Consider the following 16,781-nt stretch of genomic DNA (forward strand, 5'->3'; position numbering starts at 1 on the left):
TTTTTTTTACAAATCGGGCTAACTTCTTTGATGTTCATCCATAGTTTTTAAAATTAAAAGACTCAAAAATGAAGAATTACTTTGCTATATGAAACTGAATCATTTTCTTAAAGCGTGACAACATCGAGGCAGCAACACCCGAATTAAACTACACAAGAAACCTAACGACTCCCTTTGTTGACACTTTTGTGAACGAAATGGACACCCAATTCAGTGATTTGCAGACTAAGGCAGCCATGGGATTGAAGTTTATACCTGAACAAATGTGCTCCTCTCCTGTCAGTGCTATATCTCCCTTCCCCTCAGTCCCTCCCTGCCGAGTTGCACTTTATATGGCAGGCTAGGTGGAAAGGTGTACCCAACCCACCTTCTTCCCTTCAGGGCTCTGTTGCACATTGTGATTCCCAGCTGTACCCCACCATTTACACTGTTTTGTCCATATCATGTGTGTTCCCTGTCACATCATGCGAGTGTGAAAGGAGTATCAGTGCCCAAGGACTTGTTAAGACAAAACTAAGATCATCAATGGGTCAGGACAGGTTGTCCGCTGTGTGCCTGCTTTCCATTCATAGGGACATGGACATAAACATTTTAATGTTGTACTTAAGTCGACCCAGTAGGATATCCAACAAGGTTAAATAGGAGGTCCACCCATCTAACTCCGTTAAAAAAGTTATGGATAAAGATAATGTCTCCCACCACTTTAGTGGTTTGAGACATTTGGTTTACCCCTGTGTGTCTGTCTGTCCGTGTGTCTGTCACACTTGATGTGTGAACTCAAGTTTTTTTTTGTTTCACATGCACTTTTATCATGCAAAATGCTGATTAGATAGCAGGAAATCGCATCATTTCAAGGTGCCATTTAAAAAAAAATCGACGACGGAAGGGGACACCCCTCCCGCACCCTCCCCTGTTGAGCCCCCCCTCTGAAAATTTTCTGGATACGCCTCTGGGATTTCAGAGTTCTCTTTTAACATATTGTATAGTAACTTATTACAAGAATTCAGAATGATAGGTTTTATATAGGTCGACAAAATGGGATATGAACGTACTTTATAATCTTTTAATTATACATTTTGCACCGAGACAATTAATGTGGAAAGAACCTTTTTTATACCTTCATAATGTAAAAAGTTTACCGGTTTATTCATTTTGGCTTGTAGCTCTTGCAGTGACAAAATCTGCCCACTGTCTTTAATAATATCTTTAATAAACCGAATGCCATCATCATACCAATATTTCCAAAAAATGTATTTATTGTTGATTAATAAACAGTTATTAAAAAACAAAGGCATATCTACAAGTTTATCAACAGAGTCAATATTAATACTCTTAACAAAGTCAGAATATATTGTTAAAACATCTATCTAAAAAGCGTTGGTTATATTTTTAACAGCTGAAATTGCGTATAAACTGCCTGTATTACATACATGTAGTTTATGAAAATCTATTAACTTTCTAGCCAAGGATGTAAATTTGTTCTGGCCTTGAATAACTTTTCTTATCCATGATAATTTTAAACTTTTCATAAATGCATTTATGTCCACCATTTTGAGCCCCCCTTCATCAAAATCTTTTGTTATGACTTTTGCTTTGATTTTTGAAGGCCCTTGCCACACAAATTTGAGAACTTTATCATTTAAAACTTTACAAATAGCTTCTCCGGGTTGTGGCAAAGAGACAAACAGGTGAATAAACATTGGAAGTATCAAGGTCTTAACAACAGTTATCCTACCTAAGGGAGTTAGCTCTCTTCTGTTCCAGTGTGCAATGATATTTTCTAATTTAACTTATTTGTCATTATAATTTAGCTCAATCATTTTAGGTAGATCAACATCGAAAGTTAAACCTAATAATTTAAATTGGGTACATCCCCACACTAGTTTCCATCTTGTTTTTATGGATCGTGTGCTGTATTTTAAGGCTCCTATCCAGACAACATGAGTTTTTTCAAAATTTACATTCAGGCCTGAATATTGTGAGAAGGAGTGCAACAATTGTAATGCAATATTCAAGGTTTCTTCTGACCCGTCCATTAATAAATAGGTATCATCAGCAAATTGTGATATCTTATATTCTTCGTTGTCAATTGTTATTCCCTTCATTTGCTTACATTTTCTTATTTTAATAGCTAGTATTTCTGCACAAAGGATAAATATATATGCTGAAATAGGGTCTCCCTGACGACAACCTCGTCCTATTATAAAGAAGTCTGACAAAAACCCATTCAACTGGACTGCATTTTCCATATTATTAAAAAAAAGCGCTATCCAGTTCTTAAACATTGGCCCAAAGTTAAAAAAATCAAACACACGTTTACACGCCACGCCCATTTTTGGGTCACTAGGTCAAAGATCAAGGTCACTGTGACCTCTAAAAAAATAAAATAATCATTCTGACAAGCTTGCCCAGCCGAGCGTGGCACCCATTATGCGGTGCTCTTGTTTTAAATAAGGTACAATCTGTTACACAAAAAAACAATCAGTTTATAAATGATTGCAGGACTGTGCACACAAAATGGTTGTTTAGGTTATTTTATATGGTCTTAAACACTTTGTGCAGACTTTTATTGTGGGAATATCTGAGGTGTATAGATAATCGTATTATAATTTCAAATAGATAATTGTTTACTTGTCTGATGAAGGAGTCAAATCGGTCTGTGGATTACATGGCGATCAACAATGCGTGTGATTGATACACTGTTAAACTACCCCCTCATTGTCTACACATTCCATTTAATTGCTATATTTGAAGGCTAGGCTAAACAATAAGGGTGTCATGAATTCCAGTTCAGCCCATAACCCTTCCCTGCTAAGACGCAAAGTGGCACTGGCTATAATATAATGCAAGGAGCATACAACAAGAAAAGCCTGCAAGTAACTCGCAGGCTGATCAGGTTTTATGCTTTTTGATTCTCATCAGTAGCCTAGGGTTGGAAATAAAGCCTTTACAATTCGAATCTAAGTATAATGTACGAAAGGTCTTTAATTCTATATGACTTTTCTGAGGGACTACAAATGGGTCAAAATACGTATTGGAGCAGTCAAGGGATCAAGGGGCTAAACATGACTTATCTCTTATGATTTTCCTCTGTCAATTTGTCAGTCCTAACAATAATTCAGTTGTGTATATGGTACTTATCTTAAATCACTATCAATGGTGTTTGCTTGCAACCTAACCTTTTGGGTAAAATGTTACCTCCAGTAGCTGAATGACTTTCATAAAAAAGCACAATGTTTTAGGGGTGATTATAGGAGCACAGTACCAGTGAATTAAATCATTTTGGTGACATTGTTTTTCTTAACAATACTCACTATGTTGTTTATCCTACAAAAAACATGTGTGTATACATGACAATACAAACTTAAATAATTTATGTGGTTCAAATATGTGTCCATAAATTTTTGGAACAAACCATCAATATGCATCTTAAAACATCTCACACACAAAATTATAATAAACTATGAATTTGTTTATTAGGCCTAAATAGTAGCATTTAAAATGCCGATGACAATAGTATCAGTGTATTAATGGCTTGATGAGTTAATTAAACTATTAAAATAGCTTGCCTCAGATGTGAAATGGTTGGATTTAATTAGATAAAATGCTTTGAACTGGAATACAAATGTTTGTTTATTCTTAAATGTTACCTTATATATTCAAAAAATATAGTTGTTGGTTTAATAACCTTTATTAATGTGTGTCTTTACTGTACAAAATCTTATATAGGGATTTAAAAAAAAAGGTTTTTTGTTCTTTATCCTATTGATGTTTATAATTATATTCCACTGTTGATGTTCATCTAGTTGCCAGCAATAGCCGTTCATTGATTATAAACTAGAAAGTGTTAATTAACCTGAGCAATAGATTAGGCACGCTTGATTTGGCAGAAATTTCATTATAGGTTTCTTTTATCCTTAGGTTCAATAATTGATTGATTTCAAATGTCAAAGCCTTCTGATTTTCCTTATAATGTCTGGTCAAATCAAGGGACCTCAGTTTGTTTACTTAGGCTAATGCATCTAAACAATATTTTTGCATGAACTCAAATGTGTTTGATTTAACATCCAGATTTTTAAATTGTGATTCAAGATATCAGGATTTAAATGAAAATGTTTTTATTAGAGATTTATTGAAAGTCAGACATTGGTTTAAGTTATTTATTCACACATGATCTCTAAGTGGTAACATGAACCACCAGTCTGTACTGCAAGTGTAAGGTGATGTCAAACATTTGTTGGATTATATGAGCCACTTTATGGGAAAACTGGGCTTAATACATGTGAGTAGTGTCATCCCAGATTAGCCTGCGCTTTCTGCCTTAACTGGACTCTTGGTTAGAAGAGACTTCATTTGAATGAAAAAATACATAAAAGCAAAATGTTTTGTTTCTGATTAGTTTGTGTGGACGGCTAATCTGCGACGACACTTGATGCCAATACATAAGGCCTTGTTTTTCCATAACAAGGCTCATTTCATGAAAGAAGGATTGAATTGTATGTAATAAGCAAAGTTTAACGAATGGAAAAACAACATGGATTGGTGAATTGATGAAAGGCTATGGTTTGGTCGAAATTTATCGGTAAAAATTGAAAATCTGAGTAAAATACGCACTAAAAAAATCACTGTCCGAAATCGGCCATTTCCGAAAAAATGTGTCAATTTATTTTTGGGCTGTGAAAGTTGCAAATCAATTTGGCGTTATCAAGCATCTGTTTCACAGTAATACCCCGGTATATTGATTGCGATGTGTTATCGTGCTGTTGTCATGACAATTGCATAATAAATATCTCTGTCTATTGTTTATATTACCGTTGATTGCTACCGATAACACACGGGCCACCTGCTGACACCCGGGTCAAGCAGTCATAATTGCAAAAGAAAGAAACAGAGACACTGTTTAAAAAACAAAATTAATTCCATTTAACAATATTCAGGACGATTATAATGATAATCATAATAAAATAATAAGTAGACAAAGTGGTTACTTTGGTTTTTATAGTAGTCTAGATGAATTACTCTTCCGAAGTGTTACAAACTCGATACTTTAATTAAACTTTGAATACAATTATTCGCTTGTGTTTTTCTCATATCCCTTTAATTAAAATACGCCGCTGTCATTAAGGATAGTTTGGGAGTGAAAATCAAATTAATTAATTATCACCTTTCACTTTAATTCCGCAATCGGCAGAAAGGTGTAATATAAGCGTCAAAGAACTAATTATTTAATTACCACTCTTTGCTTCAGATACATGTATGGTAAATATTCGGTAGAAAGATAAAAAGTGGTCAGCTTAGAAATATTTATTTACAGGTATTGTTAGGTTGTTTTTTTCATTTGCTAATCTCTTTATACATCTTAGCATCGCTATTTTGTAGGCAGACGACAATATTAACTGTGTATTCAGTGTATACAGTGTCTGCGCATGAATGACCCAATATTATCCAATAGCTCTTCCCGTTCTCACGTTTCATTCAACAACGTCATTTCATGTGTAAGCGAGCTCAGTGTTAATTTCCCAGCTACCATGTGCACTTCAATAACAATAAGGTCAAGCGACGTCTCATAATCGGGTACAGACCGGGTTTCGTTTACAGTTCGAATTGCGAACACTTTCATTGAAACAAAGAAACAAATATAGAAAACCAGTTTGATATAAATGGCGGATGTTTTCAAGGAAATTTTACTAGATTTTCGCAAATAAGATTTTGATTGAGCCAAATTCTCAATATTTTCTCAAATGGCTCAAATGACGAACAACAGCGCTATCCCGGTTGCCCCTTTTGATGTAATGGTGCAGTTCAAAATGGCTGCCATGCAGCGAATAACAACGATTAAATTGAAAATTTTCACAGGAACAATTCTGTTCTGATCTAAACTCGTATATAATACTCACCCCCTACTTGTAAAAAAATTCTGCAGATAAAAAAGTGCGTATTATATTCGCAGAATTACGGTATATAAACCTGGCGCTGGGAAAACAGGGTTTAATGCATGTGCATAAAGGCTAATCTGAGGGACAATAGTCTGCCCAAACTGAATTTTTACTAAGAAAAGACTTAATCTACAAAAAATACAATTAAAGGGGAAAGTGTTGTCCAAGATTAGCCAGTGCAGACTGTGCAGGCTAATCTGGGACATTTTTGCTCATGCATTAAGCCTGCTTTTCAAATGTTATAGAAAAGTACGACATGGTTTTCATGATGACCCCAATGTATTTATTTGATAATTTCTGTTTGGAAAGATTTCTTAAGAAAATTTAAAACAACATAAAATATAAATGCAACTTGAAAATCCAATAAAAGATTCACTCAATTTATACGCTTGTTCATGTACATTATCGATCTTATATATGGGTTTACTCGTCATTTGGGTCAATTATGAGTGTCAGTTTGCAAACATATTAAAATAAGGTTTCATTTCAGGAGTGAAAAAATATTTGTAATTTTTAATAAGAATTAAAGAGGCAAACATAAATTGTTAACTTTCTAACCTGCCAGTATAATAGCTTTCTTTTGAAATCATTATGTACACTGATTATATAAGATTGAAAATGTAAGATTAACTTGTCAAAAAGTATTAATCATAAAATTGATATACGAAAGTGAAAATCGGTCCTTGAAGAAATGGAATTTAGGTTCAATAATCCAATGTCATTATTTCTTGAGAAAATGGCAGAACTCAGGTTTGGAGGGAATTAGTTTGATTTCATAGATTGACAGTGTGACTTACCAAATCAATTGATCATATGTGAAGGATTAGCCCAGTAATTGATGAGAAAGATAAGGCATAAATTGTGAAGGCAATATTTGTTCATATGCATTCTTTTCAGATTTTCATACTATCTGAACAGGGAATAATTATTTGTTATTGATAGTCAAATGTTTTTTGGAATATATATTATCATACTTTATATTTATTTTATTTTTTCAAAATATATTACACAACAATCTTAAGTTACTCTTGAACTGTTTTGACTCATAATTAGAAATATAAAGGTTACAAGTTGAAATTAAATATTTTAAACACTAACTGACTACACATTAATATTACGGGTATATTGTAAGCAGCAAACAGTTATTTTATGTTTTACTATAATATGATAAATATAATCTTACTGATTGTTACATTAGACAAACATATTGTATAAAATTATTACATCAGTGCCAACCTAAAGATGCGCCCTACCTCTGTTATCTTGCAAACATTTTAAAATCTTAACGTTTCGAGACCAGTTTAATTATGTTAACAAAATCAAGTGATACCTACCGAGTGTTGTGATTGGTTTAAATACAAGTTTATTCTGATACAATTTGAAATTTGTTTGTTTATGAAAGCAAAATAGGCTGATTCATAATTGTGGGAATTATGTGCTAATTGGAGTATAACAAGTGCTAATTGGAGTGTGAAAATGACCGTAGCATCATTACCGCCGATACCGCGGCATTGGAACGTGAAAATGACTGTGGCAACATTACCTCCAATACCCAGGAAGTTCCTTGTAGGAAAACCTTTTCTGCCTTCAAAACGGAAAATTAGGTTAAAACGCACTCACTGCTACAAACTTCGTAACCTGCGGGATGAGTTAAAGCTCCATCGGCTGGGCTCGGGTTTCTTTGAGACCAGTAACTATGATAGTCTGCTACTGGGCTATCTGTTACCCAGAATGCCGGTAATCAGTGTTTCATTTTAAAGACCTGTTGTTATATGTGTAAGTGAAATATTGTTTGTTGTTTGATATATATGAGCCTTTCTCTAGAAAAATTGGGCTAAATGCATGTGCATAAAGTGTTGTCCCAGATTAACCTGTGCAGTCTGCACAGGCTCAGCAGGGATCACACTTTGGACGTTAAGTTTTTTTTGTTTTAAGGAAGTCTCATATAATCAAAAATCAAGTGTAGGCGGAAAGTGTGGTCACTGATAAGCCTGTGAGGACTGCACAGGCTACTCTGGGATGATACTTTATGCACATGCATTAAACCCTGTTTTCCCACAGTGCAGCTCATTTGAGGTGTTTTGATTACATGATTTGTGGTCAGTTTTTATATTCTAGCAGGAAAAGGGTATATTGGATTCGATGTTTGTTGGGCGGTAAGGAAGGAACTTCTTTCAGTCATATCTCAAGCAATTCAAAAGAATCTTATAACATATCATCACAATTAACTGTCAATTCTCAGTGATTCCCAAATTCCCGAGTAATTTGCCCTTGACCTATCAGTGCAGAGGGGGGGGGGGTATTTGTAATTGGACATGGTCATGTTCAATGTGTTTTTTCAGTTTTAACCAATCCCACCCCCAAGAAAACAACAACAACAAAAAAAAAACAACAACATGGTCATATTTAAAGGATTTTGTATTTAATTTGTATTTGTTTTTAATGTTGCAATATTGGCGTTTATTTGTTGATGAAAGTTGAAAGCTGACATTGGCTAGTTATATTTAGACACGAGTCCTTTTTCCCACACTCACAAAATATGTTTATTTTCTTCCACTAAATAATTTTATAAACAACGGCGTCCACTATATGAATAAAATTAAATAAAAATGAAATATAATTCCTTCAAGTTTTTTCTGACCCCATCATGTACATACCTGTGAAAGACAACTTTTTACCACCAAACTTCACTGTTGAAACCTTAATGGAACTTGATTGATAAATTTGAGTACACAGAGACACTAACCCAGTATTTAAAGGGACTTTCCAACAGCTTTTTGCATGTATTGAAGTTTTTCATTTAATGATTGAAATTTATAAATGTTTGCAATTCAGGAACTAAATAGCTCAAGTACATAACAAGAATACAATTAAATATAGAAAAAAAAGCAATCCTCAACAGGGCTCAAACCACTGACCCTTGGAGTAAAAGTCTAACACCTCAATCACTCGGTCATCTTTGATAATATATTGAAACGTATATTTTATACTTATATACGCAACACTCGTAATGTCACAAATATGATGGTAACAACAGAACTCTCCATATTATTAAATCTACAAGAATTTTTAACGCTTTATAATTTTTAAATAGTAAAACGTTGCATATTGTTTGGCTATTTTAGAGAATGGTTAATGTTCAGTATTACTGTTACCTCGCAAATATCAAAATTACAAGGAAAATTTGCACATTGGAAACAATTTTATACAATTTTGTGAACTTACCAAAAGTCCCTTTAATGATGGGTCTGTCTTTTCTGTTTCAGTCAATGCTGTTATCCAATGATCACAAGAACATACCAGCTAAAGTCCTTGATGCCAATCTACCGGAACGGGATGACCAATCACATCACTCGGGCTCCTTTAAAGGGGGCAAACTTGGGGCACCACGCAGGGGTAAGAGTTCAGTCCCTTTGTGGCATTGCAAATGGACATTTATTGCATGTTCTTGTAAACCCATTTACACTATAGGAAGATATTGCTATATTTTGTTATTTAAAAGCCCCCCCCCCCTATTTTAGCTATGATTCCTGTAGCCCACAGCCATTGACAACATTTCTCATTATAAGAAATTCAGCATATTAGACATTTTGTTTTGCTAATTGTCAAATTTGTTCTGCAAGTTTAATTGTTATCTATTTGAATAAGCTTTTTTTCAAATAATTATAGTGACATCAGTGGCCATTCAGAATCAAAATCATGCTAGTTTGATACAAGTTAAAAATAAGTTTACCAAATTTTAATGTTTTCTTTAAAATCCTGTCCTATGAAGTTTTAGAACAAAATATTAGCGATTAGATAACTGTAATTACTAAAAGTTTTTGAGACTCTAAATTTCAAGGTCAGGGCCATACTACTATTGTCAATGTAAATGTGGCCCAGTTGTGGCACTCTAGCTTTTGATGTTGACAAATAATGTTAACTGTGAACACATATGCCTTGCTGTGAACACATATGGCTTGCCTGTGAACACATATGGCTTGCCTTTGAACACATATGGCTTGCCTGTGAACACATATGGCTTGCCTGTGAACACATATGGCTTGCCTGTGAACAGATGTGGCTTGCATGAGTTTTTGAGAGTGCCCAATGTGTCTTGCAGTGGTCTGCAGTTGGTTGGTATTGTCAGTGCAATATGTACAGGCACCCACGTAGAATATGAGCCTTGTTCTGGGAAAACTGGGCTTAATGCATGTGTTTAAAGCATTTTTCAAGATTAGCCTGTGCAGTCCACACAGGCTATTTTGGGAATGACACTTTCTGCTTTTATTGAATTTTTGTTTAAAGGAAGTCTCCTCTTAGCAAAAATCCAGTTTAGATGGAAAGTGTCCATCCTGATCAGCCTGTGCAGACTGCACATGCATTAAGCACTACTTTCCCAAAGCACGGCTCTTTGTTTTTAAACAAGATGTATGCATGTTCGGTGTACCTAAATTGGGAATGCAGACAGTGATGCTCTTTAAGAATAATTTACAGAGCTGCACAAGGCTCAACATTTTCTTCTGCCAACTTTACTGTGGAGCAAAGAAATTCATCTCATTTTAGCTTTTTTATTTGGTAAATGAAGAAAAAGTTGTCGGCAAATGGAAATTTGTATAACCAGATTTTCTAACTTGAAGCTTTTGGCTTATTTGATGAATGGCAGAGTTAACCTGGTCTATTAAACAGTAAATAGCTTAATAATTTTCTATTAAAAACTATATTGTAATTGTTATTATAATTCTGATTCTTAAATCAGTAACATTTAAATATTGAAAATCAGAATTAATTAAAAAATGTGCAGTCTTTGCAAAATTATCAAGCCATCTCTCTGTATTAACTTCTGGTATACACTATATCCTTATGCATGTTTGATTATGTAACATTTTAGAACGTGTGTAAGAATTAGTGATGTGTAACCTTCACCTCTGACCCCAATTTGACCCCACAGGGGCTGGAGATCACAGTGTGACCTGGAAGGACGATGCCTCCTCTGCAAGCTCAGGAGGCCCCGCCCCCCTGACAGGCCCTGCCCCCCTGTCAGGCCACGCCCCTCTTCCCCCCATAGGTCAAGGCCATGGGGATAAGTCCCACACCCAGTTAACGCCCATAGGAGAGGCAAGTAGAGAGCACACCCAGGCCTATCTGAGGGACAAGGAAGGTACGTATTCTTCAACAAACACATTCATATGAATGAGTTAAGCCCTTTGGTAACCTGCCAAGATCATGATCCAGACAATAGTCACAATGATATTCAATCATATGAACATGATCAAACAAGGTTACAGCAAAATTATTTTTCTTTGACTTGAAAATGACCATGTTCTTGACAAGCCACATGCTTGCCCATCATTTTCACAGATTTGGACATGGTCTAAGCACTATTACAAGAATATCATGTCATAGCTATTGATTACTTAGATAGTCAAACATTGCCATTTAATGGCTGACAATGGTCAAGACATGGTCCTCCATATCAGTCAAACATTGCCATTTCATGGCTTACAATGGTCAAGACAAGGTCCTCCTTGATATGGCAATCCTCGAAGTGAGTAAATGAGTGAGTAAATGAAAATGGTAGTAACAGATTTGCATCACAAAATTTCTGCACATGCTAATAAAGGAAGACACCTTCTGCCTAAACTGGCATTTTTCTAAAATATGACTTTCTTTAAACAAAAAATAACATAAGTGCTGAAAGTGTTGTCCCTGATAATCCTGTGCAGACTGCACATACTAATCTGGACAACACTTTATGCACATGCACTAAGCACCATATTCCCAGAACAAGGCTCAAGGTTTTTTATTTTGTTGATGATTGGATCTGGACACTTTTTTATATTTCCCCATTTTATTAAGTAGGGAATGGCATATTGATAGCTCACAACAAATACACATTTATAAATAGCATGTTACTTAAATCAAGCGCATGTTTACCCATTTATGCCTAGCGTCTAGAAAAAAGGCCTTGGCCTGATGCGGCGTCTCATCAGGGTCTACGTTGTTTGCTTAAAGGAATTTCTGTAAGAAATATTTTAGATATAGAAATAAATATACTAGGCATCCCTAATTTTGTAAATAAATTGATCCAATTTAGAAGGATGGGAGAGTCCACTAGGCATAAATGGGTTAAAGATTGAAAAAAGGATTACTGAAACAAACTAATCACATGTGTCGCAAAGTACTTCTACTCCTACAAATACACCACCATAACATTAATTTGTTCTGTGATGAATACAGGCTCTGGGTATCTTTCAATTGGTACTAACCAGGAAACAGGCTTGTCTTAGTCACAATTTAAGTCTGGCTTTTGCTTTCAAGGTACAAATGAGCCGTGCTCTGCGAAAAGGGGGTTTAGAGCATGTGCGTAAAGTGTCATCCCAGATTGGCCTGTGCAGTCCACACAAGCTAATTAGGGATGATACTTTCCGCTTTTATGGTATTTTTCATTTGCAGAAAGTCTCATCTTAGCAAAAATCTTGTTAAGGCGGAGAGTGTCGTTCCTGATCAGCATGTCCAGACTGCACATGCATTAAGTACTATTTTCCCATTTTAAACAGGCTTATCTGGGACGACACTTTACTCAAATCCATTAATCCCCTTTTCACAGAGCAGGGCCCAAATATTTGTTAGGTTTATTTAAAACATCCCAAGGCAACATAATCTCATTAGGTTAGAGTATTGAAATTTATATGGTGTTCACCTTTTGCCCAATAGTACTTGTGTTCGATCCCTAGGCAGGAAATATTCTCATGGTCTAACCCAAGTACATGTTTTTCCATGGAATTGAGGATATATATTTATTTATATCAGCCTTTGCCTTTCATGGTTATCTTAAGTAAAAGAGGATTAGGTAACATAATCTCAAGACAACTGGACTTTCACATTTGTGAATAACTGAGCAGTGTTGCTATGCCAATGGACTTCAGATGGCAGCATGGTGCCCCAAGTTAGCGTTATCCCCAGCACACCCCAGGCTTCTTCCAATATGACCCAGGTTGGAACAAATGAGGCCCTTAATCAAGTCCCTACTGTTGAGGAGATCACTGAAATATTTGGGTCTGATGACAGTGGAGGTATAAGCCTCAAACAGGCGTTCACAATTGCCCTTCACAAAGTCTGTTCATTTCATTTCACTTCACACAGTCGGTACATTTCACTTCATAAAGTCTGTACATTGTCACAATCCGTGCTAAGTCGGTTCCTGCATTTTACAAGTATGTTTGTTATTATATAATATTAGCTTCATTCTGAGAAAACTTGGCTTTATGCATGTGTGTGAAGTGTAGTTCCATGTTAGCCTGTGCAATGCACACAGGCTATTCCGGGACAACACTTCCTGACTACACTGCAATTTCTCTATTAAATGAAAATACCATAAAAGAAGAGAGTGACATCCCTCTCATTATTCTGTGCAGAATGCGCAGGCTAATCTGGTATGACACTTTAAGCACATGCATTAAGCCCTGCTTTTCAATAATGTGGCTCGTATTAATTGATGAGAAGTTTTCCATTGCAAATTAACAATAGCTGTTTAGACACAATTCAGTTTCAATTGAAAGTGTACATTTACCTTAGTTAGTGATGGAAAAGCAGTGAACACTTGATTACCGTTGAGAAGTTGCTACTTTTGGACATAACAATACTGCTTCAGCCCATCTCACAAGCGCAATATACTTACCATAAAAGTTTTTTAACATTTCACAGACAATCTCAATCGCAAGCATGTTTGAATTGAGTTTGAATTCACGTGATATAGTTTTTACTATAAGAAGAAGTTTAAGAAAATACTTTGTCCAAGTTAAGAAGTTTTTAAACATACTACAGGCAATAACATTAATGATAAGGTTTGATAGAAGTTTGAATATTGACAATATGTATTTTTAAAGAGTGTATTGTAGCTGAAGAATTATAGTGTAATTCATCATTGAAACATCTTGTTCACATTTATATATCAATTGATGACACGTTTTCCATAGGCAATAAACAATAAAATTATCTGTTTAGACATTTCAGTAATACCATTGAACATACCACATACAATGACAATCATGATCACATTTGAAGTGGGTTTGAAATCACGCGACTGGATTTTACTACTAGAAATAGTTTTAAAAAAAATACTTTGACTCAAATGTTCCAGACATCTTATGGTAGAGAATCCAAGTTTATGTTGCCCTTATACATACGAAAGACTTAAAATGTGTGCTTGTTATGCAGAAAGACTTAAAATGTGTGCTTGTTATGCAGAAAGACTTAAAATGTGTGCTTGTTATGCAGAAAGACTTAAAATGTGTGCTTGTTATGCAGAAAGACTTAAAATGTGTGCTTGTTATGCAGAAAGACTTCAAATGTGTGCTTGTTATGCAGAAAGACTTCAAATGTGTGCTTGTTATGCAGAAAGACTTCAAATGTGTGCTTGTTATGCAGAAGACTTCAAATGTGTGCTTGTTATGCAGAAAGACTTAAAATGTGTGCTTGTTATGCAGAAAGACTTCAAATGTGTGCTTGTTATGCAGAAAGACTTCAAATGTGTGCTTGTTATGCAGAAAGACTTAAAATGTGTGCTTGTTATGCAGAAAGACTTATATTGTGTGGTTGTTATGCAGATTGTGGAGAGATTATTATGAGATCTAGTTGAAGCAATCATGCACTTCGTTTGTTTTTCTAACATTTTCTCCATTTCGAATAAAGTATAACCTTTTTTCTTGCTCCTATTTTCTATGAACTTAAAAGTCAGATTAATAATTGTGTCTATCAATCATAAAACAGGACCAAAAAGATTATTCTATTATTTAAAATCTTCTCATTTAGTTTGTAGAAATATCTTTGAGTGTTGAGTCTGGACACCTTTTTGTTCTCAAGTCATGTTGATTATATTGATATCTTAACATCCCTTACCTTGTCATTTTTAGTAAATTCTGCTTTTCTTTCTTTATTAATATTATGTGTACATGAAATTGGTATAGAACGATGATAATTTCGGATAATACTATGATAGTTGTTTTTGAAAAAAGTCACTTTTAAACAGAAGTGTCCTAGAGAATACTAAACAGTATGCTTGATAATACATGTAATAATATAAAAAAATCTAGTATATATCTACTAAAAGATATTGAAGATTTGATAAAATATTAACAACATGTGTTATACCTTAACCTACAAAGTTCTTTATTGAAGTTTTATAAATCATATTTCCTAAAATGTGTGACTATTTCATAAAAAATGAGCCTCAATTTTGAAACACAAGGTTTAATGCATGTAAGTATGGTTCTGTCTCAGATTATCTTATGCAGTCCGAAAAGACTTATCAGGGATGACACTTACGGCTTTTATGTGATTTTTAAAAGGAAGTCTCTTAGTGGAAATCCAGTTGAAGCGAAAAGTTTTGTCTCTGATTAGTCTGTGCAGACTGCACAATCTAATCAGGGACGACGCTATGCACATGCATTAAGCCCTGTTTTTCCAGAGCGAGGCTCATTTTTTATATATTGCACACTATTTAAGAATCTAAAGATGGTTCTTAATTGACCGAATTTCAAAAGCAAAGCATCGCAAAAAATGTATTGAAATGTTTCAATAGTGTGTCTTAAATTAAGAGCCATGTCAGGTCTTAAAACAACTGACCTTGACCTTTCAGAGGAGGAAGAGGAAGGCTGGGCAGGTCACAGGGTCATTGAGAGGCAGGTGGAAGGTCAGAGGTCAAACAGGGATGAGGAGAGGAAGAAACGGGAACAAGACAAGCGGAAAGCACGCGTGTCAGCCCATAGCGTGGATCTGGAAGGTAAAACAGTTTTAAATATTTTTCAGCAATTTTTTATGCAATTTTTTCTGATGGCAATAATAATTGGGACTTTAGTAAGTTTTCATTGATTGGGAAAGTGCCTTTGACGGGTACTGTAAAGAAATAGGAAAAAAATGCTGTCATTAAACGATGGTATAATTAATTTAAACAAAAGGCATAACTAGTTAAAGCAAGTGGCATTTACAGTGTGAAGAAGTGGTATAATTAGTGAAAACAAAGAGCATAGTTTGAAATTGTACCAAAGACATTTTCAGCGTTTATACATTGTCACAGAGGTAAATGGACATAAGGACAACTGGCATAACTGATTTGATGTAAATTCATACAAATATCTGATAAGATTTTTAGATACTCTTCATCTAAGGCACAACAATCAAAGTGAAAAACTTACTGCAATAAACTGTGTCATATCATTATTCCTAAATTCTCAAGTGTTTGAGTGATAATTAAATGATTTAAAAGAATTCTTGAATATTTGAAGTACCATCAATTTACACTGTTATAAATTTTAATGGGTTTTTGATACCTGTGTGTGAAATAATTGTGTTGAAGTACTGTTCAACTCTTAAGAGAAATGCAGAGGTTGGTCTTTTAATTGTTAAGGCCAAAGCAAAAGAAATGTATGTTTTAACGTGACCCAACTTAACCATCGACATTGATGCCTTAATTGTTTTCCATATATATGAGTAATTTAGACTTAAACTTAAGGGCATTATCATTGTTCAACAGTGTACTTGGTAATAAAAATGAGAATCATTGTAATAATATATTTATGGTAACTTACTATGGGCCATAACTCTGATGCCATAAAGAAGAAAAAAGCCACTTTGTTCTTAGAAATGTAGGTGTTTTGTGCAACATGTATGTACATATCTCTTTATCAACATCAGATATAAATATTTCAAACTTATCAATTATGTGTTTCATTTACATGATTTACGGGCATTGGCAATTAAAGTTATCTGTAACCAGTATTTTTGTAGAATATAGTAAAATAATTCAATTAATTCTGATATTTTTGTTCATGTTTAGTTTACATGACTGAAAATGTAAATTGTAAT

The 16,781-nt window shown here is 34.6% G+C and overlaps 1 protein-coding gene across 3 annotated transcripts in view; it reads left to right on the plus strand.

Annotated features, from left to right (window-relative positions):
- The window catches only part of LOC127847142 (titin homolog), a 142,712-nt gene that overhangs the window by 26,581 nt on the left and 99,350 nt on the right, over positions 1-16,781 (plus strand). For all 3 annotated transcript variants that reach the window (XM_052378820.1, XM_052378821.1, XM_052378822.1), the window contains exons 8-10: positions 9,203-9,332; positions 10,867-11,076; positions 15,556-15,699. In XM_052378820.1, the coding sequence (XP_052234780.1) occupies positions 9,203-9,332; positions 10,867-11,076; positions 15,556-15,699 (484 nt within the window). The remainder of the gene's footprint in view (positions 1-9,202; positions 9,333-10,866; positions 11,077-15,555; positions 15,700-16,781) is intronic.

This window comes from Dreissena polymorpha, chromosome 10 (genome assembly GCF_020536995.1).
Source record: "Dreissena polymorpha isolate Duluth1 chromosome 10, UMN_Dpol_1.0, whole genome shotgun sequence".
NCBI classification, from domain to species: domain Eukaryota; kingdom Metazoa; phylum Mollusca; class Bivalvia; order Myida; family Dreissenidae; genus Dreissena; species Dreissena polymorpha.